The sequence below is a fragment of the Chrysemys picta genome, chromosome 19 (genome assembly GCF_011386835.1).
Source record: "Chrysemys picta bellii isolate R12L10 chromosome 19, ASM1138683v2, whole genome shotgun sequence".
Classification (NCBI taxonomy): Eukaryota; Metazoa; Chordata; order Testudines; family Emydidae; genus Chrysemys; species Chrysemys picta.
Window position 1 is genome coordinate 21,337,621 of NC_088809.1, and position 22,339 is coordinate 21,359,959.

A 22,339-nucleotide genomic window follows, 5' to 3' on the forward strand; every position below is an offset into this window, starting at 1 on the left:
ACCTCAAGTGTCACTCCCGTGCTATTCTGTTCTGTGCAGGTCATTATACCACGTTCACCACCACAGTATCACAGCACCTTCCAGTGGTGCATTACGAGACATGACTAACACCCATCACATATTTGTTCCCTTGTCCTCTCCCAAGGGTGAGAAGTGTGCCCGATCAAGAGGGCTTTTTAATAATACACACACACACGTTGCTGTGTGTGTATATCAGAGAAGGCGCTGTAAAGAAATGCCTTGCATTGGAGCGGATGGTGGGGCGGTTTGGGATGGTCCTTAGTGGCACCTTAGAGACTAACAGGTATATACACAGCACATGAAAAGATGGGAGTTGTCTTACCAAGTGGGAGGTCAGTCTAATGAAGTCATCTGATGAAGTGGGTTCTAGCCCACGAAAGCTTCTGCTCAAAAACATTTGTTAATCTCTAAGGTGCCACAAGGACTCCTCGTTGTTTTTGCTGATACAGACTAACATGGCTACCACACTGAAACCTGTCTCTTGTTGTAGCGTCCTACTGTGCCAGAGAAGCAAAACTATCACCCACAGTCTGTGCCCCAGAGAACTTACAGTCCAAACAGGGTGACAGAGAAGTATACTAAGACGTGCACAGTACGCTCAGTGTGATCACAGATTTGCACAGCTTTCTCACAAGTACCAAGGATATGAAACCTGAGTGATCAAGGGAGGAAGGAAGGGGGTTTTGGTCAGGCTGCTTGAAACAGGTGCATGGGGAGGAGGTCGGTTGTTCTGGTTGGCACCCATTTCACTCAAATGCCGAACACACTGTAGGGAGAAAAGCTCTCTTTGCTAAATATTCAGTGGTCATGCTCCTTTGGTTTGCGGGATTAGAAAACTCCCTCTGGAGCCCACCAGCAGAAACAGGGAAGCTAAGACCGGGTATGTCTAAAGTGAAAAACAAGAAAGAAACAATTAAAAAAACAATTATCCACCATAAAGAAGAAAAAAATAAGAGCTCAAACCCAATTGTTTAGCATGTCACCTTTAATGAGCGGAGGTGAACTTTGTTGAGATCCTAGGAACAGAGTGATGCACTGTATGATCATAGATGTGTCACTGTGTGTTTGTGTGTGAGTGCACCTTTGCTTACTCACCTATATCCACGCACATTTCAGAGGAGAGGGGAGGGGAAGGCAAAGCCGCCTCGGAAAGGTGAGCGGCGTCTGATATGGATTTTATTTGTGTGAACAGTTTGGGTGGCCGACGCTCTCTTCCTTTCAGGCAGCATTTGCTAAATTAATGAGATGTCTCTGAGATGAATCACCATGCAGCCTGGTGGCAGTACCTGCATTGCCGGCCGGCTTTGAACATTACTAGCGCACCTTTCACAGGAGTTTTACCTTCTAATACATCAGGGCTCAATAGAGAGAGAAGAACATTACTGTTCTGAGAACTCGGCCGTGGACGGATCAGCTTTGCATGCTTGTCAGGGAGGGGAACGTGCGCACACACTCATGAGAACATTGTTCCTGCCGAGGAAATCAAGGAGCCTAACGCATCTTTAAATTCATAGGGAACAAACCCACTGCTCTGATGTGCACTTTATCTTTAAAAGGGCCTACTTGTTGCTAGGATGCAAAAATGAACTCAGTGGCAAGCAACAATTCAGCCGAGAGTTTAAACCTGCATTAGGATTCAAGGCTCTCGGGACAAAATCATCGCCTGGCGTATTTCGAACACACCGCTTCTCATTCCTGTGATCTTCTCCTTCCCTTAAATGCTTCCCCGCCCGGCCTTCTCACAGCTGGCTTGGCAGAGCAGAGAGAGGCAGGGTTTTCCTGCATCCAGGATAACAGCCCAGGCAAATTAAAACGAGCATGGGGGTGGGGAGTAAGAGACGAAAGGCACTTCCTTACTGGTACCCCAGGCGGGACAGCAGAGCAATCGCTCCAGCCCAGCCCTGTCCCCCCACCTGGCTGAGAATCACTCTGCAATGCACGGCACCGGGATGGGCAGCAGTCAGGAATTTCTGCCGCTCTCACACAAAGGGGAACGGCAGAGATGGCGGCCTGAGGAGGCCTCTCCCTGGCACTGCCAAGCTGCCGGCTGAGCCACGGGGGTTAACAGAAGCGGCGGGGGCGGGCTCTGAGCCTTATGGACAGGAAGCTCTTTGGCTAGCCGAGCGGCCCCTGAGGGAGGCCGGGGAGAGTCCGGGTTGCCCCTGCTGTACCAGGACCAGCCGTCGCAGCGCAGGGAAAACGCCCCCACTCTGTAGTGGGCTAAGTCTGCCCAGCAAAGATACGCCCTCCTCTGCTCCCCCAGGGCTGGGCTGGTACTCGCACCCTTGCCCCAGGAAACATGGGGGGCTCCTGTCCCGCTCACAAGGCCACGTTTCCGAAAAGGTTCCTGCGACTTCCCTGCCCAGGACCCGTATGCACCGGCTCTGAACCAACGCCCCGAGGGCTGAACCAGGCAAAGTCTCCACTGCCCCGGGCATAGCACACGCCGAAAGCCAGGGATGGCGCCGCCCCCCTGGTACCCGCCTTCGGCTGGGCTCCGAGCAGCATGTGAGCGGGGCAGTGCTCACTGCTGCGCCCGGAAACACCAGCGGCGCCGTACATGAATGCAGGAAAACCAACGTGGCGGCAATGCCGCCCCCGGGGGCAATTCCTGGCTCCCCACAAGCCAACAGGAGTTCTGCCTTTGGCTTAACAGAGCGGGGCGTCATTCACCCCGGATTTCCTAGGGCTCAGCAGCACCCACAGGTGGGGCTGGACGTTCTCCCCTCCAGAGCGGTGCCTAAGGAACGGGGAGCACTGGCAGAGCCGTGGCCCTGGCAGACACAGTGAAAGCCGGGGGGGGGGGGGGGGGGAAGGCCTCTGTTTCTCACATGCTCCCTGCCTCACTGGCCACGCCATCTCCCTCCCTCGCCGTTGACATCCCCTAAGGCTCTGGCCTTCGTCCTCTCCTCTGCATTTTCTCCCTCTCTGCCACCTCGCCGGCTTCCGAGGGGCGAGATCCCAGGGAGCGTAAACCACCAGACCTAAATGGGGCTGCGCCCGTTTCCACCTGCTGGGATCTGGTCCCTGCTTCCAAATACGCCCCCCGGGGAACAGCAGGCCCCCCCATGCGAGCCAATGGAGCAGGCCCTGAAGCTGGAGGCTGCACCAGACCCGTGTCCTCCATGGAGCTGGCACAGGGATGCGTGGCCCACGGGGCGGGATTGCCAGGGGACTGTCCCAAGCGTGGCTCCTGCGATGGAGACCGTGCGTTCCTGGCTGCAGGAGACGGAGAGTGGTGTGGGGAGACCCCAGGAGCCAGGCCATGGGTGGGCACCAATTCCACAGACTTTAACGGAGCCGGAGCTCGGCAGCTAGTGAGCGAGCGACGGGCCCAGCGCAGGCTGGTTATTTTCTCTCCCTCCCTGGGCGGCCGCTGCAGGAGAGGGGCGATCTGCGGGGTCTGTCCACTGTTTATTCCTTTGTGCTGTGTCACCCCAGGGGCAGAACCGGCGAATGGAACAGCAACTCCCCGATGCTTCCCTTTCGTAATCAGCCCCGCGCACAAAGGCGGGGGGAAGGGAAGCAAGGACAGAGACACGTTGCTGCCGGGGGTTCTGGCGGGATTTCCTCCCCGCCCCACCCCCTGGATCTGCGTGACCCCTGGGCCAGCCACCCCGATCCCAAGGGCTGAGAACAGCTGTTTGCAGACATGGGGAGGGCCGTCACAGTCGCTGCCTGAGAGCAAGTGGTAAGAGAAAATGCGCTCTTCCCTCTGTCTATCCATCCTATTCTCCTCTATCTATCCATCCACCCACCCACCCATCGATCCATCCGTCCAACTCTTATCTATCCATCTATTGCACGCTCCCAATCCACCCATTGTACGATCTACCCCGCTACCTACCCGCCTGCCCAGCCAATCGCAGCGGGATACAGGCTCTGCCTCCCTGGCCTTGCTGGTGCTCTGTCGTGAGCAGAGCTGCCCCTTCGTCTGCCCCCCACTCTGCTGGAACAAGAAGGGGAGCCAAGCGAGAGGAGGGGCTCTATGCCATTTCCCGGCTGCGCTCTCCCACGGGCTGACGGGAACAGAACGGTCGGGTTTGAGGGAAGCTTGTGCTGAGGCACCAGCAGGAGGTGATGGTGAAGGACAGCCTTCCTCCCCGGCCGACCCAAGATCAGGGAGACTCCTTTTCCCTCCCACATTGGGGCCAGCTGGCCTGCCTACACTGCGAGCTCTGCAGGGCAGGGCCTGTCTCTCGCCTGGTAACACAACACGTGTTAAAGTGAAAGGGCTTGCCTGGCGCTGGAGAGAACCAGGGGTAACTCCCCTGCAGCGCACGGAGTCACGTCAGCGCGAGCGGTCCAATCCCGCCGTGCCACCTGCCGCCCACGAGCGAGCGCTGACCCATGCGGTGCCAACAGGCCTTCTGCCCGGCTGTTCGGTAACAGCGTCGGAGGAGCTCATCGCCCTGCTGGACCCAGACAATGCCATTCCCAGACCGGCCCGCGTCACGTTTGCACCCCCAGCTGTCTGGTGGGTACGGCCGGCTCCCTGCGGGCCAAGCGCCCCCCTGTCCTGTCGGGAGTGATTCATGGGTGCACTCAGCTGCTGCAAGTGCAAAGGGACATGGGAAGCGACAAGACGCCGCGCTGCAGCGGGCACTGGCAGGGCGCAGGTAGCGAGCGCCTATCCCCTGCCAGAGAGCAGAGACCAGCACAGGGACACGGAAAGAGGATGCCTGTCCCGTTAATGACAAAACCCAGCCTGCCTCTGTCCGCCCGTGAGCGTCTCAGTGGCTGGGTAAAGGACGGGAGCGCTGTCTGCTCACACCAGCGAGTTGGCGTGCGCCGGCTGTGAGACCACACCAAAGTCATCCTGGGCTTTGGAGTTCTAATTAGCGCCCGGCCGGCTAATTAGCTCCAGCGCCATGTTTGGGACGTACACGGCCTCATCGGCCGAGAGCCAGCGCCCCCTGAAATCCTGCTGTGGGCAGCACAGTAATAGAAAAGGGGGCCCGGGAGTCGGCTCTACCGCTGGCAGGGGATTTCATGCAGGCCACAAGCCGGCTAAAGCTCCAGGAGAACCCCCGTTCACAGGAAGAGGTTTGCTGCTCTGCCGGCTTTACGGTGTCTGTCTAGACTGGCTTCGTTTCCAAACTGACGGGCCGAATCCTCAGCTGGCGCAAATCAGCCGAGCCCAGTGCCGTTTCTCGTGGCTGAAGACGGACGTACCTTGCGCCGGAGAAAAGCGCAGGTTTGTGTCTATCTGCAGCTCCCCACGCACGGCTCCCACACAGCCAAGGCTGGCTCAAGCGTGCGCCTATTGGATCCCTAGACCAACAGGAGTGCACTTAGAGGGGAATCGGCACCTCCCGGGGGGCCCTGAATCCACACTCCTAGCTCCATGCCTGGAACGCGCCGGCCAACGCTGCACGGCCTACGGAGAGCGCATGCACCCAGGCCTCGGCGGGGTTCAAACGGGCTGGGACGGAGGAACTCCACGCTGCAGGGAGCGAGGAGGGCCCGAGCTTTTCTCTGCGGTGCTCTGAGTGAGAAACCCACCTTGGCTTGTTCGGGAACTCGAGCCTAGTTCTTGCATTGTCACTACTGGCCCTTGCTGGGCCTAGAACCCGGACCAGGCTGCTGCAGGCCAGGATGGAACGTGAGCATATCACAGTCTGACTCGCCCCCCCACCTGCTCAGTAGCCACCCCGGCGAGTGCGACCCGCTCGTCCGTTGGACGTGTACAAGCACCTTCATAGTGAATGTGGGAAAGAAGCAGGACGCCCCGGCACCCCAAAAGTCACATGCTTTGCCGCCGCAATCCCCATGTCCTGCCCGAACGACGCGATGCGGCTCCCACCGGCGTCCCCCACACCCCGCACTGCTCCCTCCTGCTTAACGGCACGTTTCACTGCGGGGCTGGCTGCGCCGCCCGGACAAAAATAAACCGCGCGCTGTGCCGTCCTAAAGAGCCGGGTCTGCCCAAGAGGGTGTGGGCTGGAAAGCAGAGCGCTGTGCTGCTGCAGGGGAACCTGCCTCACTCCTCCATCCTGGAGAGCGCTTCCCCACCCCGGCACTGCCAGCCTCATTGCTAATGGGGTCCTGCAGGCTGGCGGGGGGCCGTGTTCCATAAGAACGGCCGTACCGGGTCAGACCAAAGGGCCACCTAGCCCAGGGTCCTGTCTACCGACAGTGGCCAATGCCAGGTGCTTCAAAGGGAATGAACAGAACAGGGCCATTTAATTAGTGATCCATCCCCCGTCGTCCAAGCCCAACTTCTGGCAGTCAGAGAGGTCCATGGACACCCAGAGCATGAGGTTGCATCTCTGACCATTTGGCTAATAGTCATTGATAGACCTGTCCTCCAGGAACTTATCTAGTTCTTTTTTGAACCCCCTTATAGTCTTGGCCTTCACAACGTCCCCTGCAAGGAGTTCCACAGGTTGACAGTGTGTTGTGTGAAGAAATACTTCCTCTTGTTTGTTTTAAACCTGCTGCCTGTTCATTTCATTGGGTGACCCCTAGAGTTCCTGTTATGTGAAGGGGTAAATAACACTTCCTTACTCACTTCCTCTGCACTATTTGTGATTTTATAAACCTCTGCCAGATCCCCTCAGTCGTCTCTTTTCCAAGCTGAACAGTCCCGGTCTTTTTAATCTCTCCTCATTCGGAAGCTGTTCCAGACCCCTAATCATTTTTGTTGCCCTTCTCAGTACCTTTTCCAGTTTATAATTATATCTTTTTTGAGATGGGGCAACCAGAACTACCCACAGTATTGAAGGTGTGGGCGTACCATGGATTTATATAGCGGCACGATGATCTTTTCTGTCCTATTTTCTATCCCTTTCTTAAGGATTCCCAGCATTCTGTTTGCTTTTTTGACTGCCGCTGCACGTTGAGTGGATGTTTTCAGAGAACTCTCCACAATGACTCCAAGATCTCTCTCTTGAGTGGTAACACCTACCTTAGACCCCAGCACTTTATATGTATAGTTGGGATTGTGTTTTTCAATGTGCATTACTTTGCACTTATCAACACTGAATTTCATTTGCCATTTTGTCACCCAGTTAGATGAGATCCCTTTGTAACTCTTCACAGTCAGCTTTGGACTTAACTATCTTGAGTCATTTTTTGGGGTGTCAAATGACTAAAAAAAATAATCACAATTAAATTTAAAAAATAGTCGTGATTAATTGCATGGCTAAACGATAACAGAATACCAATTTAAATTCATCATGAAAGCATGCCCTCGGGAATGGTGGTCGAAGCATGAAGGGGCATGCAAACGTTTAGCATATCTAGCATGTAAATACCTTGCAATGCCAGCTACAACAATGCCTGTTCTCACTTTCAGGTGACTTTATACATAAGAAGTGAGCAGCATTATCTCCCGTAAAGGTAAGCAAACTTGTTTGTCTGAGCGATTGGCTGAACAAGAAGTAGGACTGAGTGGACTTGCAGGCTCTAAAGTGTTACATTGTTTTGTTTTTTAACACAGTTCTGTAAAAAAAATTCTACATTTCTTAAGTTGCACTTTCATGATAAAGATTGCACTACAGTACTTGTATGAGGTGAATTGAAAAAATACTATTTCTTTTCTTTATCTTTTTCACAGTGCAAATATTTGTAATAAGAAATAAATATAAAGTGAGCAGTGTACACTTTGTATTCTGTGTTGTAATCGAAATCAATATTTGAAAATGTAGAAAACCATCCAAAAATATTTATAATACATTTAAATTGGTTTCTATTATTGTTTAACAGTGCAAATAAAATTGTGATTAAATTGTGACTATTTTTTTAATTTAGTTAATTTGTTCTGTGTTAATCGCTTGAGTTAACTGCGATTAATTGACAGTCCTTGTAATTTTGTATCGTCTGCAAATTTTGCCACCTCACTGTTTACCCCTTTTTCCAGATCATTTATGAATGTGTTGAATAGGACTGGGCCCAGTACAGACCCCTGGGGGACACCAGTATTTACCTCTTTCCATTCTGAAAACTGACCATTTATTCCTACCCTTTGTTTCCTACCTTTTAACCAGTTACCAATCCATGAGAGGACCTTCCCTCTTATCCCATGTTATGTTAATAGAGATTCAGTTCTTTCCTCCCATTCGCCAGCATCTGGATCTCCCTCTCTCCCCATTCGCTACTGTGTGGATCCCCTCCTGACCCATTCACCACACGTGGATCCCTTTCCCCTCCCCTCCACAGGGTAAGTGCTGGCATAGAGCCAGCCCAATGATGTCCAAGTGAAACCAACTGTCACATTCCCACTCCCAAATATGCAAGTAAAGGGAGGAGGTGCAAAGGGAGTATGGGCCAGTACACCGGGATGGGCTGAGACTGAACGTCTATTCCCTGCTCTGCTACTGACCTGCTGGATGACTATGAGAACCCCTCTGTGCCTCAGTTTCCCCATCTGTAACATGAGAATAAGAACACCCACTTGATTCGGGAAAGCACTGAAAGTCCATGCCCAGGAATTAACGCATCCTAGGACTTCGCACCTGCGTTACCGCTTTCATTCAAGGCCTCCGAGCGCTTTGCACGCATACATTGACACTTCTCAACTCTCGTTGGCTGTCGGGCTTATCCCACGTGTGCCACAGGTGGGGTAACAGACACAGGGGGGGGGGGAAGCCCAAAGTCCTCCCAGCCCTTAGCAGAAAAGCTTCGTTACCGTTATTAATTAGTAGCCCGGGGAGCAGCGGCGCTCTGGGTTTGTTTTTTCAATTTGAACATTAAGAAGGTAATACCGCCGCGCTTGGGAGGGGATCATTAATCTCCTATTAAAACCCTCCGTTTGTTTGAAATGTCGGGATTGGAAAGCACGTCCCTTTCACAGCCCGTTTCCCCGGCTAATGAAACCATTCCGCCGGCAGGGCTCTCTGCACCGAGTCGCTCTGACGACGGGCGCCGGCAAACGGGAACAGCCCTGGGCGGCACGGGGGCTGCGCAGCCGCCAGCCCCCCCGCTAGGGCAATGGGGGGGCCCATCCCTCGCCCTGTGATCTGACACAAAGCAGGAGCAGCTTCACAAGGGCCGATGGAGCAGTGGTGGCGTTCAGAGGAGAATCAGGCTCAGGGGGGGGGGGCAGGGGGGCTGTAAGGTCTCTGGGGCGGGGACTCTTTGTTCTGGGTTCTCGCAGAATGGGGTGCTGGGCCCCGACTGCAGCTGTTAGGTGCTACCGTAATACACCTAATAAAGAAAGTACAGTGCCTAGCACAATGTCGTGCTGGTCCACGATTAGCGATGTTATGGGCTACCGTAATACACCTAATAAACAATGTACCACGCCCAGTACAGCGAGGTGCTGGTAGATGACTGCGGCTATTAGGGGTGTTACCGTAATACACCTAATAAATAGCTAGATGGTGTTTGCTGTTGACGGGTCACATTGTGACCCTCCCCCCATGGGTGCCGGGGAGTCAGGGAGAGTCCCCAACGCCGACGCCACCCTGCACTCCCCTGTGAGTGCCAAGAGGGGAGTTGAGAGTGTCACCAGCTGCATCAAGCCAACCCAGAGGGAGTGGGGATGTGACCCTGCTCCTTCCCACGGCCGCATCCTGACAAAGCCTGGCTGCTGGAGCTACAGCACTGGCTTTAAATGCCCCCTGCAGTGGGCAGAGACGGCGCCCCTGCCCCCACCAGCCCTGCCGGCCGACTCAACAGGCCCACGAGGGCAGAGTCACAGAGGCAGCATCCCACACGCAGCGGGGTCACCCGCCAACCGTGCTGGGGGTGCTACCCGCCCTTGAGTCAAACCCACCCGGCCCAAGGTACCTGGCTCCTCACAAGGGACAGGCTGGTGAGAACCAGCAGTAACTGGCTTGCACGTTTGCTGGACTGTCATCACTAGCCCCCCCCCATTCCCCAGCCCCGCCTGGAGGGGGCGCCTTGGGGCTAATCAGATCCTCCGTGGCCATAGGGTTGGATTAGGGCAGGGTCGGCCGCCTGTCAGCCTTGCCATTTAACATGGGGTGGGCAGGGCGCTTTGTACACTCCAGTCCCCAGCTGAGCTGCGTGGAACGCCAGGGGCTCTCTGCACAAGTTAGGGGGCCAACTCCCATGTCCTGGCCAAATTCCAACCCAGCTGATTAAATCTGCCCTTCCTTAAATGCCCCCTAGCCGCTCCAATGGGCTTCTCCTACACTGCCTGCCCTAAACTCCCCCATAAGCGTTGCTGTGCGCTGTGACGTAGCTGCCACGCTCCACTCCAGAGGCAGCTGCATTTCAGTGGTGGACGAAGCAATTCCTATAACTATAGAGCCCGACTGCAGCGTGGGGTGCATAAAGATGGGGCAGAGTGCAAGTCGCTGGGTGCCAAAAGCGGGTAAATTCTCTGTGCCCGTCCCTCAAGGGTGATGTGCTGTTGTGCACTGCCTAGGCGAGGCGCTCAGATACAGTGGTGATGGGCAGGGGATACGAACCAGACGAGAATCCATCACTAGGAATTCTGGCTGAGTCAGCTCCAATCCCTCCTGTGGATTCTGGCTGCAGCACGCCCCCTACCAGCGCAGCTAAGCCAAGAACACGCTCCAGCCATGCTGTGTGCACCCCACGTCCGATCCCACCCGCTCCCGTCTCAGCGTCCCCAGGGAGAGAGGAGCTGCCACTGGGGAGCTAACCCCGTGCTGAGCACCACTCGCAGGCTGCCCGTCAATGCTTAGTGACCACGCGTGTCCTACCCAGCGACCCCACTCTCCGTGGTGAACATGACTGATCTCGCACACGCGTCCCTCTGCCCCTCCCCAGCATCACTCCCCTGGTTTTGGTGGGGTCCCTCCTGATTTACGCCAAAGGGGAGCAGGGAACTGGTCCCCTCCACTGGCCTCGCGCGTTCCAGAGAGCTCTCTGCCCTGCAGAGCGCAGCGATCTTCCTGCAGCCAAGGGCATGGCGGTGATGTCCTGGCAGCTGGCCCAGCTCCCGCCGTGGCAATCCCTGCAGAGACGCACACACCATTGCGCACCTGCCACTGGTCAATTTGGGCCCAAGCTTCAGGAGATCAGAGGGATTTTCGAGGCTGTGGGGTCAGGAGTGGAGCAGGGACGCACCCACTGGGGAGAGCGCCAGCCTGGGGACCTCCTCCTACATGGCACAACCCCTGACAGTCTTCTCAGGGCGGCCCTAGCCCCCCCACCGCATGCAACACCCCCAGCTTCTCTCATAAGCTGAGCCCTCCCCTACCAAACCCAGGTGCACTGTCACAGAAGCACCCACCCCTGTAAACAGAACCCAGCTCCCTCCTGCGGGCCTCCCAGGACCTTCCAAGCGGTACCAGCCGCCTCTGAGCTGTGGTGCGGGAGGCTGACCCATCGTCCCCCTCCAGCCACAGCGCGCACACGCATGGACACACACGAGGTCCGTGCACGCACACAGAGGCGGGCGCACACCCAAGAACACGCCAATCACCTCACTGGCATATGTGAGCAAACGATCGATCCAGCATTTAACACCAGCGAACGGGCCCCTGTCTCCGTGTGTCGGCCATCAGGATAGGTGACTACTAACTCTAGGCTCCCCATGCTCCCCGGACGCCGCCTGTATCCCCCCCTCCTCTCCTCTCCTGTTCCCTCTTGTTCTCCAGATCTTCCACTCCCCTCGCTGTCACCCCCTCTCACTCAAGTATGGGGCTGCCCCCCCACTACCGGCCAGCCCAGCGCCCTCCCCCACCTCCTTCCAATCCATCCCCACTAGAATCCTTCCCACGCTCCTTCCGCCACAGCCCTCCCTTATCTAGACGGGCCTCCTGCTGACTGCCCTGAAAAGCCTCACGTGGTCCACTGAACCTAGCTCCCGCCCCACATCTGGCTAACCTGCCCATCCCCTGGCACTGGCCAGCACTAGGTCTCAGGGGTTTGCTCACCGGCTGCGACCTGTCTCCCCTCCCTGCAGTTCCTTCCAGCACGGATCAGGGAATGGGGGGCAAGGGCTGTTTGGCCCCGCGTGGATGGATCAGCCCTCTGGAGGTCAATGGGAACTGGCACATGGGCGTAGGTTTCCAAGGGCATTCATCACGCAGACGTGCTGTCGCTGGCTCTGATCCAGCACCCACTGGAGCCACCAGAAAGGCAATCTAACTGGGCCGGTGTAAGCCGCACTGGCATGGTCTTTGTCCCTGCCTAGTGACTGGTCCACATGACAGGATAAAAGCCTATTACTGCTACCGGGTAACAGAGTAACTCCTTTAGCTGAAGTGCTAAAGGTGCAGGGTTCCAACCCTGCTTTCTGAAACCCGACTGCAAATGCCTGTTAGCTGGTGTCAAGTGATGGATGCTTTGTTTGCTTAATGATAGATGCACATGTCCCCTGACCGCTTCGTGCGTAACAAGCTGTATACGAAAATGCCTTTACTGGAAAGAGGCAGCATCCGCAGCGCGGCTGGGTTAGGCACGCCGGCAGCAGCCACCTAACCTTGATCCGTCTGGCTTTCCGGGGTTGGAAACTTTCAGCAGAGCGGAGGCTGTATGTGCGCAGAGGAGGAGATTTCTGCCTTGTGCTGTAACTAATGCTAAACTGTCAGCTCCTAAAGATTAGCTGCCTGGGATGGTATCAATATAGAAATAAAAAAAAAATCAAGCTGAAATTTCGGCAGCCAGCCACCAAGTTTATAGCATATCTCCATCTACTGGTCTTAAAAATTCACGGTGCTGCTCCGTGCAGTCAGCAGCACCGTCAGCTCGTCGCATCTGGGAGAGGAAAAGGTGCATTTTCCCAGCCAGTGACGCCTACAAACAACCTCCATGCAAGTCTCTCTCCCCTTTTCTAACGGGCCAGGCTCTAAATCAGCTCCCCTGCTCCGAAATGCTCTCGGGAGGCAGGAAACTGAAGGAGGGAGGAGGGACGTGTAATGTCTTAAAGGCGAGCTGCAGGGGGGGTGAAATATGGGGGCTGTTTCCATTCGCCACTGACAGCCCCTGCTCTACAATGCTCCCGCTTTGGCCTGCTAAACCCAGGGTTGTGAGTTCAATCCTTGAGAGGACCAGTTGGGGATTGGTCCTGCTTTGAGCAGGGGGGTGGACTAGATGACCTCCTGAGGTCCCTTCCAGCCCTGATATTCTATGAAACTTTGGCAAAACTAGCAGGTCAGGTTATTTCACGCAGGCCACGCCAGCACCCTGCTAGATCAAAGCCAGGACCGGAGCCACGGGGCCGAGCCGAAGCCCAACGGCACCGCTGGGCTTCTGATGAGACCCTGGGGTTGCAAATAGGGAATCAAACCCAACACCTCCCCACACACCCAGCCCAGTAGCAGCTTGCTGGGACGATGGCGCCAGGCATGGGAGTCTGTGGATAACTCATGACAAGCAGAGCTGGTTTAAGAGGCCCCCAGAACTGGCAGCCAAGGGGGATCCCCCAGTCTGTGGCGTGGTCTTAAACCTACCCTGGGACGGTCTGCCAGGCCTGCTGCTGCCTGTGTGCCCACAGGGCTAGGACGACATCCAACCCACACTGGCACCGGGCCCACACCCTCCCCACACAGCGCGACTGAGTCGGGAGGGGGAGAGCAAAGAGATCGGCCACCACCCCCGCCAGAGCATGGGGCGGAGGAGCGGGGGCAGAGCAAGGGCCCTCAGCCTGGGGGAGCTGCTGCTCTTCCAACAGCCCGAGGGGGGGTCACAGCCACCCTCCCCGTCCCCCAGTCCTGGAGGAGGAGAGTCCCACCTGCTCTCCATCAGGCTGCACCACCTGTTGACTTCCCATACTTGGATAGCCTCTGCCCGCCAAGCTAACAGATAATGAAATAAAGGGTGGAGCATTTAACGCACCCCAGCCGGACCCTCTCCCTTGCTCCCGCCCACGGCCCCAGTGAAGGAGGAGACTGCTGGGGATGAAGGGTGCCCTCCATGGCAGACCCCACCCCCTCTGGCACTAAGCAGCCTTCATGTATCTGGCTCCATCGATTGACGCCGGGGCTCTGATCAATACAGAGTCTCTGAAACACCAATAAAACCTCCACCAGAGGGCCCCAGACACAATGGAGCGGCAGTGCCAAGCAAGACGGGAGCCAAACAGGGCCAGAGTATGTATTATGCTGGAATCACTTTGCTCTAATTAGTTACCTTTCGTAGGACGGCTGCAACCTTAAATGTTTTATCATTTACTTGCTCTCCTGAGGGCAAGCGAGCGGCAGTAACAGAAGCTGAAACCCTGGGATGCGTTTAGCTACAGGTCAGGCGCTAGGAATGTTTCGTCTGTGTCCTGCGCCTTTCAGCTCGGGCAGTCTCCAGAGGTGGGTAGATATTACAAAGGGGGAAACTGAGGCACGCGACCGCCAAGTGACTGGTCACGCAGCGAGTCACTGGCAGATGGGAAAGGAGTCCTCACTCCCAGTCCAACGCTCCCTTCCGTGTCAGTGCACAGTATTAGTCAATGGAGAGGCCAGGGATTGCCCCATAGTGGCTAAGTACCCCACACTTCACCAATGATCTCATCACATGTTCAGGGGGTTCTGCCCCCTTTGAGACAACTCATCTCTGTGCCCTTTTGAGCTCCACATTCTCCTAGAGAACCTTCCTTGGAGGTTTTTAAGGCCCGGCTTGACAAAGCCCTGGCTGGGATGATTTAGCTGGGAATTGGTCCTGCTTTGAGCAGGGGGTTGGACTAGATGACCTCTTGAGGTCCCTTCCAACTCTGATATTCTATGATTCTATGATTCTATGAGAGCCGGGCCCCAATCCTGCCAAGCCAACGACACCTTCCAGGATTCCTACAGCTCCCCATTGAACAAGGCTTTCCTGGGCTTTTCAGCTTCCTTTAAATGGTTTGGGCAGCTTTACCCCTCCGACTCCTGCACCTCCGGGGTTTGCAGCCACATGGCCTCACTCCAAACCCTTGTTCTGGATGGAGACACAAAGAGCTGATCTTACCCAGGGTCTCCAGGGCTGCTGGCTCTGTGGTAAGACATTTGCGAAAGCCGGTCTCAAAACAGCCCATTTGCTTATCAAAGCCAAATTGTTCAAAGGCTGCAGAGTAGGAAAGGGGGAGGGGGGAAGGGTGTCAAGTTGTTACTAAGGCATTAAATTAAAAAAGGAAGAGAGGAGAAGGGCCCTGATTAGCCGCAAACTGACCTTGGCAGCAAATGCAAGTAATTGGCGAGAAAGGGCTTATAAATTACGAGCATTCGGCACCTGCATTCCCCAGCTCGCCGGAAGCCAAAAGCCAGTGCAGGTGCTGAGACCTTCATTTGTCCATCAGAGGACAGAGCACGACTGGGCAACGACTCACAAGGCAACTCAGCACTCTAGACCGCAGGTGGGCCCCGATCCTGCGCATGGCACCCCTCCCACTGGTGCAGGATCGGACCCTGGCAGCTTCCGACGTATTGCAAGTCACTGAAGGCCCGATTCGCAGTCTGGTGAAGTGGATGGGGGTCTCCGCATACCCTGGGGGCCCAGAGCAGGCTCTACCAGTGAGGCGTTGCTGGACAAATAGGTTTGCTTAGTGCACCTGTGTGTCAGCATGTCTGGTCGCAGGGAGTTTGCTGCACCCCCTTGGAAAGAGGCCGGGTTGCAGGCAGGTGAAGGAGGCGCAATGCTGTCTGGTAATGAAAGTCGGGGGCAGAAGGCCAAGGCTCACGTGCGGCTTGGAAAATCCTCCCAGCCTGCACACCGGGGATGAGCAATTTTAACAGGCTCTTAAAACATGGCTGGCTCGTTTACCATCGCGGCACGGTAAGTAGGCTTAGCACCCAGGCTGGGAGCTTTCCCGACAGCTTGGCAAGGCTGAACCCTGGGGGCTAGGATCCGATCTACTGCTAGCCCCCCATCTAGACCAACTGCTCTAGGGATGCAGTGTGACGATTTCCATGTCCTATCAATGCTGGCAACTGGATTTCCCGGCACCAGAGCAACACACCCTCCTCCGCTGCCGGACATGCAGGGCCTGTGCACACTGTGCAGTGCAGACACCCACCCAACAGCAGCAACAAGGGCCATTCCAGGACTTGCCTAGCGAGGGTCACAAAAGCCTTCGCCCTCCATACAGATCAACCATGGCCCCTGATCACTGCCGGCCGAGACACTGTGCTCACACGTCCCTCCCTCGAGCAGGGATGCTCCGCTCTGCATCCCATCCCATGTCCTCAGCCCCTACGTGTGGGACCTGCCCCGCACTTCGCAGGTCAGGGTTTAATGGTATCGCCTGGTTCTAATGTTCCCAACTTCCTGCTTTTACTGTGGGACATTTTAGGGGGCAAGGAGGTTGGCTGAAAGCCCCACATTTTGATTGTCGAGATGCTCCGATACCGCAGTGTTAGGTGCTGACGGATACACAGATCGATCAGATAAAGCTTATTATTACGCTGCTCATATATGAAGAGACACCAAATATACACAGACTCGCCACTGAAATTCCTGACCTCAGTTACAAAGAACCCCTGTGGATCTTAAAAACACTGACATTGTTTTTCACCTTTGATGCTGTTTGTTTACCTTGCACTTCACAGGGTTTGGCCTGAGGAACGGGGGTTTCACTCATTGTTTCTAATCAGTTGGACTTTCTGGTTCTCCAGCGCTTGCACCAGGGACTTGGGGAAAACCAGGGGGGAAGCGGGGATTTCTGTAGGTATTAACTTTTGTCAAACAATAAACACCTAAAGCTCGGAAGCGATGCTGTGACCTGACCTTTATTGGCTTGTGGAAGGAGTGCAGGTGACGCTCAGTGACATCCGTGGTAATCTGTGCTCTACAAGGGTCTGACGCCGAAGCCAAATGGGGACTTTCCAACTGATTTCCATGGGCTCACCCCTATGAGATACCGCCCATCCTCAGCGCCTGGTACCTGTGCTCACATAACATGACACAATGCAACCTTGAATGGGATGGGGGAAGAAGTCCTTTTTCCCCACACGGCCCCTTCCCTTCTCCTGCCTATCAAGTAGATGCATATCTAATGACTGCGGTGCATTTAGCAACCTGCTCCTCAGAGCTACAGACTGGAGGCCAAATTCTCTGCTGGCGTAAACTGGCACAACTCCACTGACTTCAATGGCACTGCACCGATCTACACCAACAGAGGGTTTGGCTTGGGTTTTTTTTCAAGCTCTCTCTATATGCAGTAACAACAAACAAAACCCACAGCTTATTTTTCGAGACACATCTTACTAAAGAAGGAGCATGCGAAATCAGACCACAATCCCAGCTTTAAATTTCAAGGTAGATTAATTACCCAACACCACTTTCCCCCTCTTCAAATCACTGCCACAGACATTAATTAGCATCGCCAATATGTGTTGGGTCCACGTTCCTTATTACCTGCCCACAGCTGAAGTTTTTGCCCAGGTTTTCGGGTCATCGGTTCTAACTCACCATCTGCTCGCAATCAAGGGAAAGAGACAGCGTGCTGACTGGAAACGTGGCTAAAGACAGGGAATATGTCGCTTCCGTTTGGAGCCTTTTAATCCTACATAGTAATTTATTATTCATCGCTTTTGTAATGAGTTTCCCTGTATTGCTACCGTCCAACCACCAACAAATGGGACACCTGATTGTCCTCACCACCTTTTGGAAAAATGATTATCCAGACACCCAAATCTGATAAAGCAGTAGGGGAAAAAAACCAGACCATATCTTCCCCGACTCACAAGCCTGCCAGCTGTCAATCACGTGGATTGCAAAGACTGTTACCTGTTGTTCCTAAAGATCAAGACTTAGCCAAGCAAAACACAGCCGGGGAAATAAAACTTCCAAGCAACTTGTCTGGAAGACAATGGGGAAAGCATTCAAGGCACTTAAGGGATGCTAAATAAAGTTACTGCTCTCAGCACCCAGGATAAACCCTTGTTCTGCACATGAAGGATTTGTACGGCTCTGTAGGGAAAGGACGGCGAGAACACTCGGCACAGCTGGTTAACGCATCTAGTCCCTTTATTTCTACTAATTGACTTGGTTCAAAGAAGTTGTTGAAATATCTGCTTATTTATAATCAGCATCCCTGCCTTCTAGTGGAACAGAGAAGGGGGGGGGGGGGGAGTGTTTCCACTGAAGCTGGGTTTTTTTAAGTCCCTTTTCCATTAGTCAACAACTCCTAGAGCCTCAAGTGCACCACAAAGGCACCTCTGAACCCCGTTTCGTCAGCACCGACTCCTTCCCTGCTTGCCAGGCACAAGCAGCGGGCACCACGGCGAGCCAGGGCTCCAGGGACACCGTTCATAAACGGCGGGGAAAGGCTCTCAGGGCACAATTTCATTCCACGCGTCGGGGGGTGGTGGGGAGGGGGGCCATTATGGCCAAAGAGCGACCAGATGAGCATGGCAGCGACCATCCAGGGTGCCCTGGAAGCGTGGGCGCGGAGCACGCGTCCTCCAGACGGTGCTGTGCCCTGGGGGCCCCGCATTAGCCAGGCTAATAATAACAGCGCTAATAAATAAATCCAGCCCTTCCACCCACCCAAAACCGCAGCAGGGAGAACAGCCCTTGCACCGGGAGTGCCTGCACCCACCGCATCCTTACCAAACCAAACTAAACCGGGGCGGGGGGGTGTTCAGCACCTCGCAATAGCGCAGCCAGCCACTCCCCTGTTGCCTGTTACCTTGCTCAGCAAAAGGGCACCACACCAGCAGGTACCCTAATCCCTAATGGCAGCAAATGATTTCACAGCATGTCATGCACACAGCTTCAATAAATTATAGGGTTAAGGGAGCGATTTGAATGCAACTCAGGGAAAGTGAACAACTAAGAGGTTTTTTCATAAGACTGCAGAAAGGGGGAGGAGGGGGAGAGGGGACAGACATCTAGAGGCACGAGGTATCAAAAAAAAAACAAACAGAAAAAAGCCAACAATCAGTCACACACACACACACACCCCCCAAACCGGGAGCAACATCGCTTAGCTACCAGCCCAAGCCCGGGCATGGTCAGCCCTGGCTGCAAAAATTGTGCATTTGATTGCATTGGTCTGTTGGATAAAGCTGTGAGATAATAGCAGATAAAGACTTTGATCTTTATCCTAAATCCATCGCTGTATTAAGAAAGCGGGAGACATGGACAGTTTATATATATTTTTAAAACCCCCCCCCCCGCTCTCCCCCCACCTCCGTGCAGCCCTGGGAGCCCCACATTAGAAGCGCAATCTGTCATTTTATTAAGTCCGGGCTCAACTCTAATCCTTGCCCTTTTCCTGGGGGGCAGGAGGAGATGGGACGAGGCGGAGCGAGGGGCAGGGATGGGGGCAACAGGCTGGGGGCGGCGGCAGAGCGGAATGAAAGCAGCCCCTTCCCCTAACCAGGGGGGCACGGGGGACGGCGGAGGATTGGAAGGGGCAGTGGGGTTCGGGGGCTAGAGGGGAGGACAGGTAGGGGGTGCAGGGAGACACAGCGGGGTGCAGCGGAGGAGCAGCCGGGTTCGGGGGGCTGGAGGGGAGAGCGGGCGGGCACGGGGGTGTAGGGAAGGGGGTGCAGGTAGGCACAGAGGGGTGCAGCAGAGGAGAGGAGGTGCAGTGGGGTTCTGGGAGCTGGAAGGAAGGGAGATCAGGAGGTGCAGGGAAGGGGATGCAGGGAGGCATAGAGGGGTGCAGCGGAGGAGTGGAGGGGCAGTGGGGTTTGGGGGGCTGGAGGAAGGATGGGCGGGGAACTGCAGGAAAGGGGGTGCAAGGAGGCATTGAGGGGTGCAGCAGAGGAGTGGAGGGGCAGTGGGGTTCAGGGGGGCTGGAAGGGAGGGAGGTCAGGGGGTGCAGGGAGGCACAGCGGGGTGCAGCGGAGGAGTGGAGGGGCAGCCGGGTTCGGGGGGCTGGAGGGAAGGGCGGGCAGGGGGTGCAGGGAAGGGGATGCAGGGAGGCACAGAGGGGTGCAGGGGAGGAGTGGAGGGGCAGTGGGGTTCAGGGGGGCTGGAAGGGAGGGAGATCAGGGGGTGCAGGGAAGGGGATGCAGGGAGGCATAGAGGGGTGCAGCGGAGGAGTGGAGGGGCAGTGGGGTTTGGGGGGCTGGAGGAAGGATGGGCGGGGAACTGCAGGAAAGGGGATGCAGGGAGGCACAGAGGGGTGCAGGGGAGGAGTGGAGGGGCAGTGGGGTTCAGGGGGGCTGCAAGGGAGGGAGGGCAGAGGGGTGCAGGGAGGCACAGACGGGTGCAACGGAGCTCGGGGGAGGGCGGACAGGGGGTGCAGGAAGCCCCTTTCCCTGGCACTGGGCGAACCGGGAGGGTGCCGGGCGCACAGAGAGCCCCCCACCCCGCCGACCCCGCGCGGGCGAGCTCTTACCGTGGGCCAGCAGCGCGCCGAGGCAGCAGAGCAGGGCGGCGGGTCCCGGGGCCATGGCGGTCGGTGCGGTGCGAGGTGCGGGATCCACCCCCGCGGTGGGGGACAAACAAATCCAGGCACGTGCGGTCCGGCCGGGGCGCCCAGCTCAGGGGGGAAGGGGCCACCACGGGCGGCTACTGCCCTGGGCTCCTCTCGCCACCCCCCGGCGCCTCCCTCCCACCCCCGCAGGGCGCCCTGAGCCCCGGGCACCCAAGGGTGCAAAGCCCTACCGCAGGAGGAGCGGGACCCACTTAGCAAAGGGGGCACCTCCACCCCCACAGGCAGGAGGGTCCGAGAGGTGCGGGCACGTGTATCCCCCCCACCCCCGATCTGCTAGGTGCCCCCCCCGGCCGGAACAGCGAAATCTCCGGGGGGTTATTCCAGTGCCAGGGCGCGAACTCTGCCCGTGCGCCCCGGCGGGCTCCGAGCTCGCCGAGCCGAGCCCGCGGCCAGGGGCAGGAGCAAGCAGCCGACGCCGCTCATGGATCCATCCGGCCTGGCGAAGTTCCGGGGCGAAGTTTGGGGAGGCGGGCGGCAGCCTCCGGCGGAGCGAGCCGGGCAAGCCCCGCTCTCCGCCCGGTCCTCGGTCCTCCTGCGCCTCCCCCGGCCGCGGTGCGGGGAGGCAGCGCCGGGCTCCGCAGGGGCGGGGGGGGGGGGGAATCGCTGGGCCCCCCCTGCCCCGCAATGCGCGCGCTGCCCGCCGCGCTCCAACTTTCCCGGCGATGCAAAATCCAAAGCTCGCCCCGGGCGGGTCCGTCCCTCGGGGCGCGGGAGCCGCGGCGGTGGCGGTGCAAAGCGGGCGGCAGCTGGTGTGTGCGGTGCAGGCGAGGCGATGCGGGGGGGGGGGGCGATTCCCCCAATGCAAAGGGGGGGCTCAGGGAGGGGCCCCCAGCAGTTGCAACCTCCGGATCCGCTCTCCGGCAGCTCCACGGCGAGGACGAGCCGCTCTCCGGAGCCTGCGAGGCGATTCAACGGCAGAGCAACACCCCCCCCCCCCCCCCCCCCGCATCTCCCCGCTCCCCCCTCCTCTCCAGGTTTCCCCGATCACGTGGTTTCCCCGGAGCCGCCTCCCCCCTCCAGGTCTCCGCGCTGCGATCCCAGCCCCGGCGCGCGCCGGGCTGCGTTGCAAAGCCCGGGGCGCGAGGCAGGCGAGCCGCCCGCTCCCCGGGGTCTGGCACGGGGCTGCTGCCCGTGCGGAGGATGCACCGTGTGCAGGGCCCCGGGCGCTGCAGGGCATTTACCCCCACACACACACACACACACATTTCGGGGGGGGGTTAGCTGCCATTGTGTGCAGGGCCCCGGGCGCTGCAGGGCATTTACCCCCCCACCCCCCACACACACACATTTCGGGGGGGGGGGTTAGCTGCCATTGTGTGCACGGGCCCCGGAGCACTGCGGGGCATGTCCTCCCTGCTGCAACTCCAGCAGCACCCAACGGAGAGGCGGGGGCGCGCCGTGCCCGGGGCAGGCTGCAGACCGTGCATGGGCCCCTGGGCGCCTTCCCCGCGCCGTGCACTCGCTCGCGCCCTCCAGGGGTGGAGTAGAACAGCTGGGATCCCCCCACCCCGCGGAAAGGCTTTGCCTTCATCGCACAGGCTCATTCTGGCTTGTGCCTTGTTTCTTCCCGTGGGATTGGTCTCTGGCCCCGGTGTTTGCAGGCCGCCCAGGCGCTACACAGGCCACATGGGCAGCTAGGGCCCGGTTCTAGCCGCTTTGCAAAGGGCTGGCTGCTGGAGCTGGCTTGATGCCCCTGGTTGCTGGTGTAGGAGATGAGAGGGGGAGTCTGGAGGGCTTTGCTGGGTGACCCCATGATCCTGGATCGGCAAAACAATCCCCAGGGACTGTGAGCAGCTGGCTACCGTTAGAGCTGCCCTAAGACTCCCCTAGGTTGGGCCTCCAGGGTCAGGGGTTGGCGTGACACCATCTCTGCCTCCGCGCTCGGGTCCTGTGCAAAGCGTAGCTCAGCCAAACCCAAGGATCTAGCATTGTGTCCAATGGCGCTGGTCACACCCACCCTCATTTTTGTGTATTGTTGGGCCGCAACGACAAAAGGCCTTGAAACGGGGTGGCTGGAGAGGAGACCGCCTTGTGGTGCATCATGTGTGTGTATGTGTGTGCTCACATGTGCAG

At 57.0% G+C, this 22,339-nt stretch overlaps 1 protein-coding gene across 1 annotated transcript in view; it reads right to left on the reverse strand.

Annotated features, from left to right (window-relative positions):
- The window catches only part of TMEM132E (transmembrane protein 132E), a 227,061-nt gene extending 205,862 nt beyond the window's left edge, over window positions 1–21,199 (reverse strand). Inside the window, exon 1 of the mRNA XM_005309829.5 lies at window positions 20,168–21,199. Within this exon, the coding sequence (XP_005309886.2) occupies window positions 20,168–20,222 (55 nt within the window). The 5' untranslated portion in view covers window positions 20,223–21,199. The remainder of the gene's footprint in view (window positions 1–20,167) is intronic.
- Window positions 21,200–22,339: the final 1,140 nt, after the last annotated feature.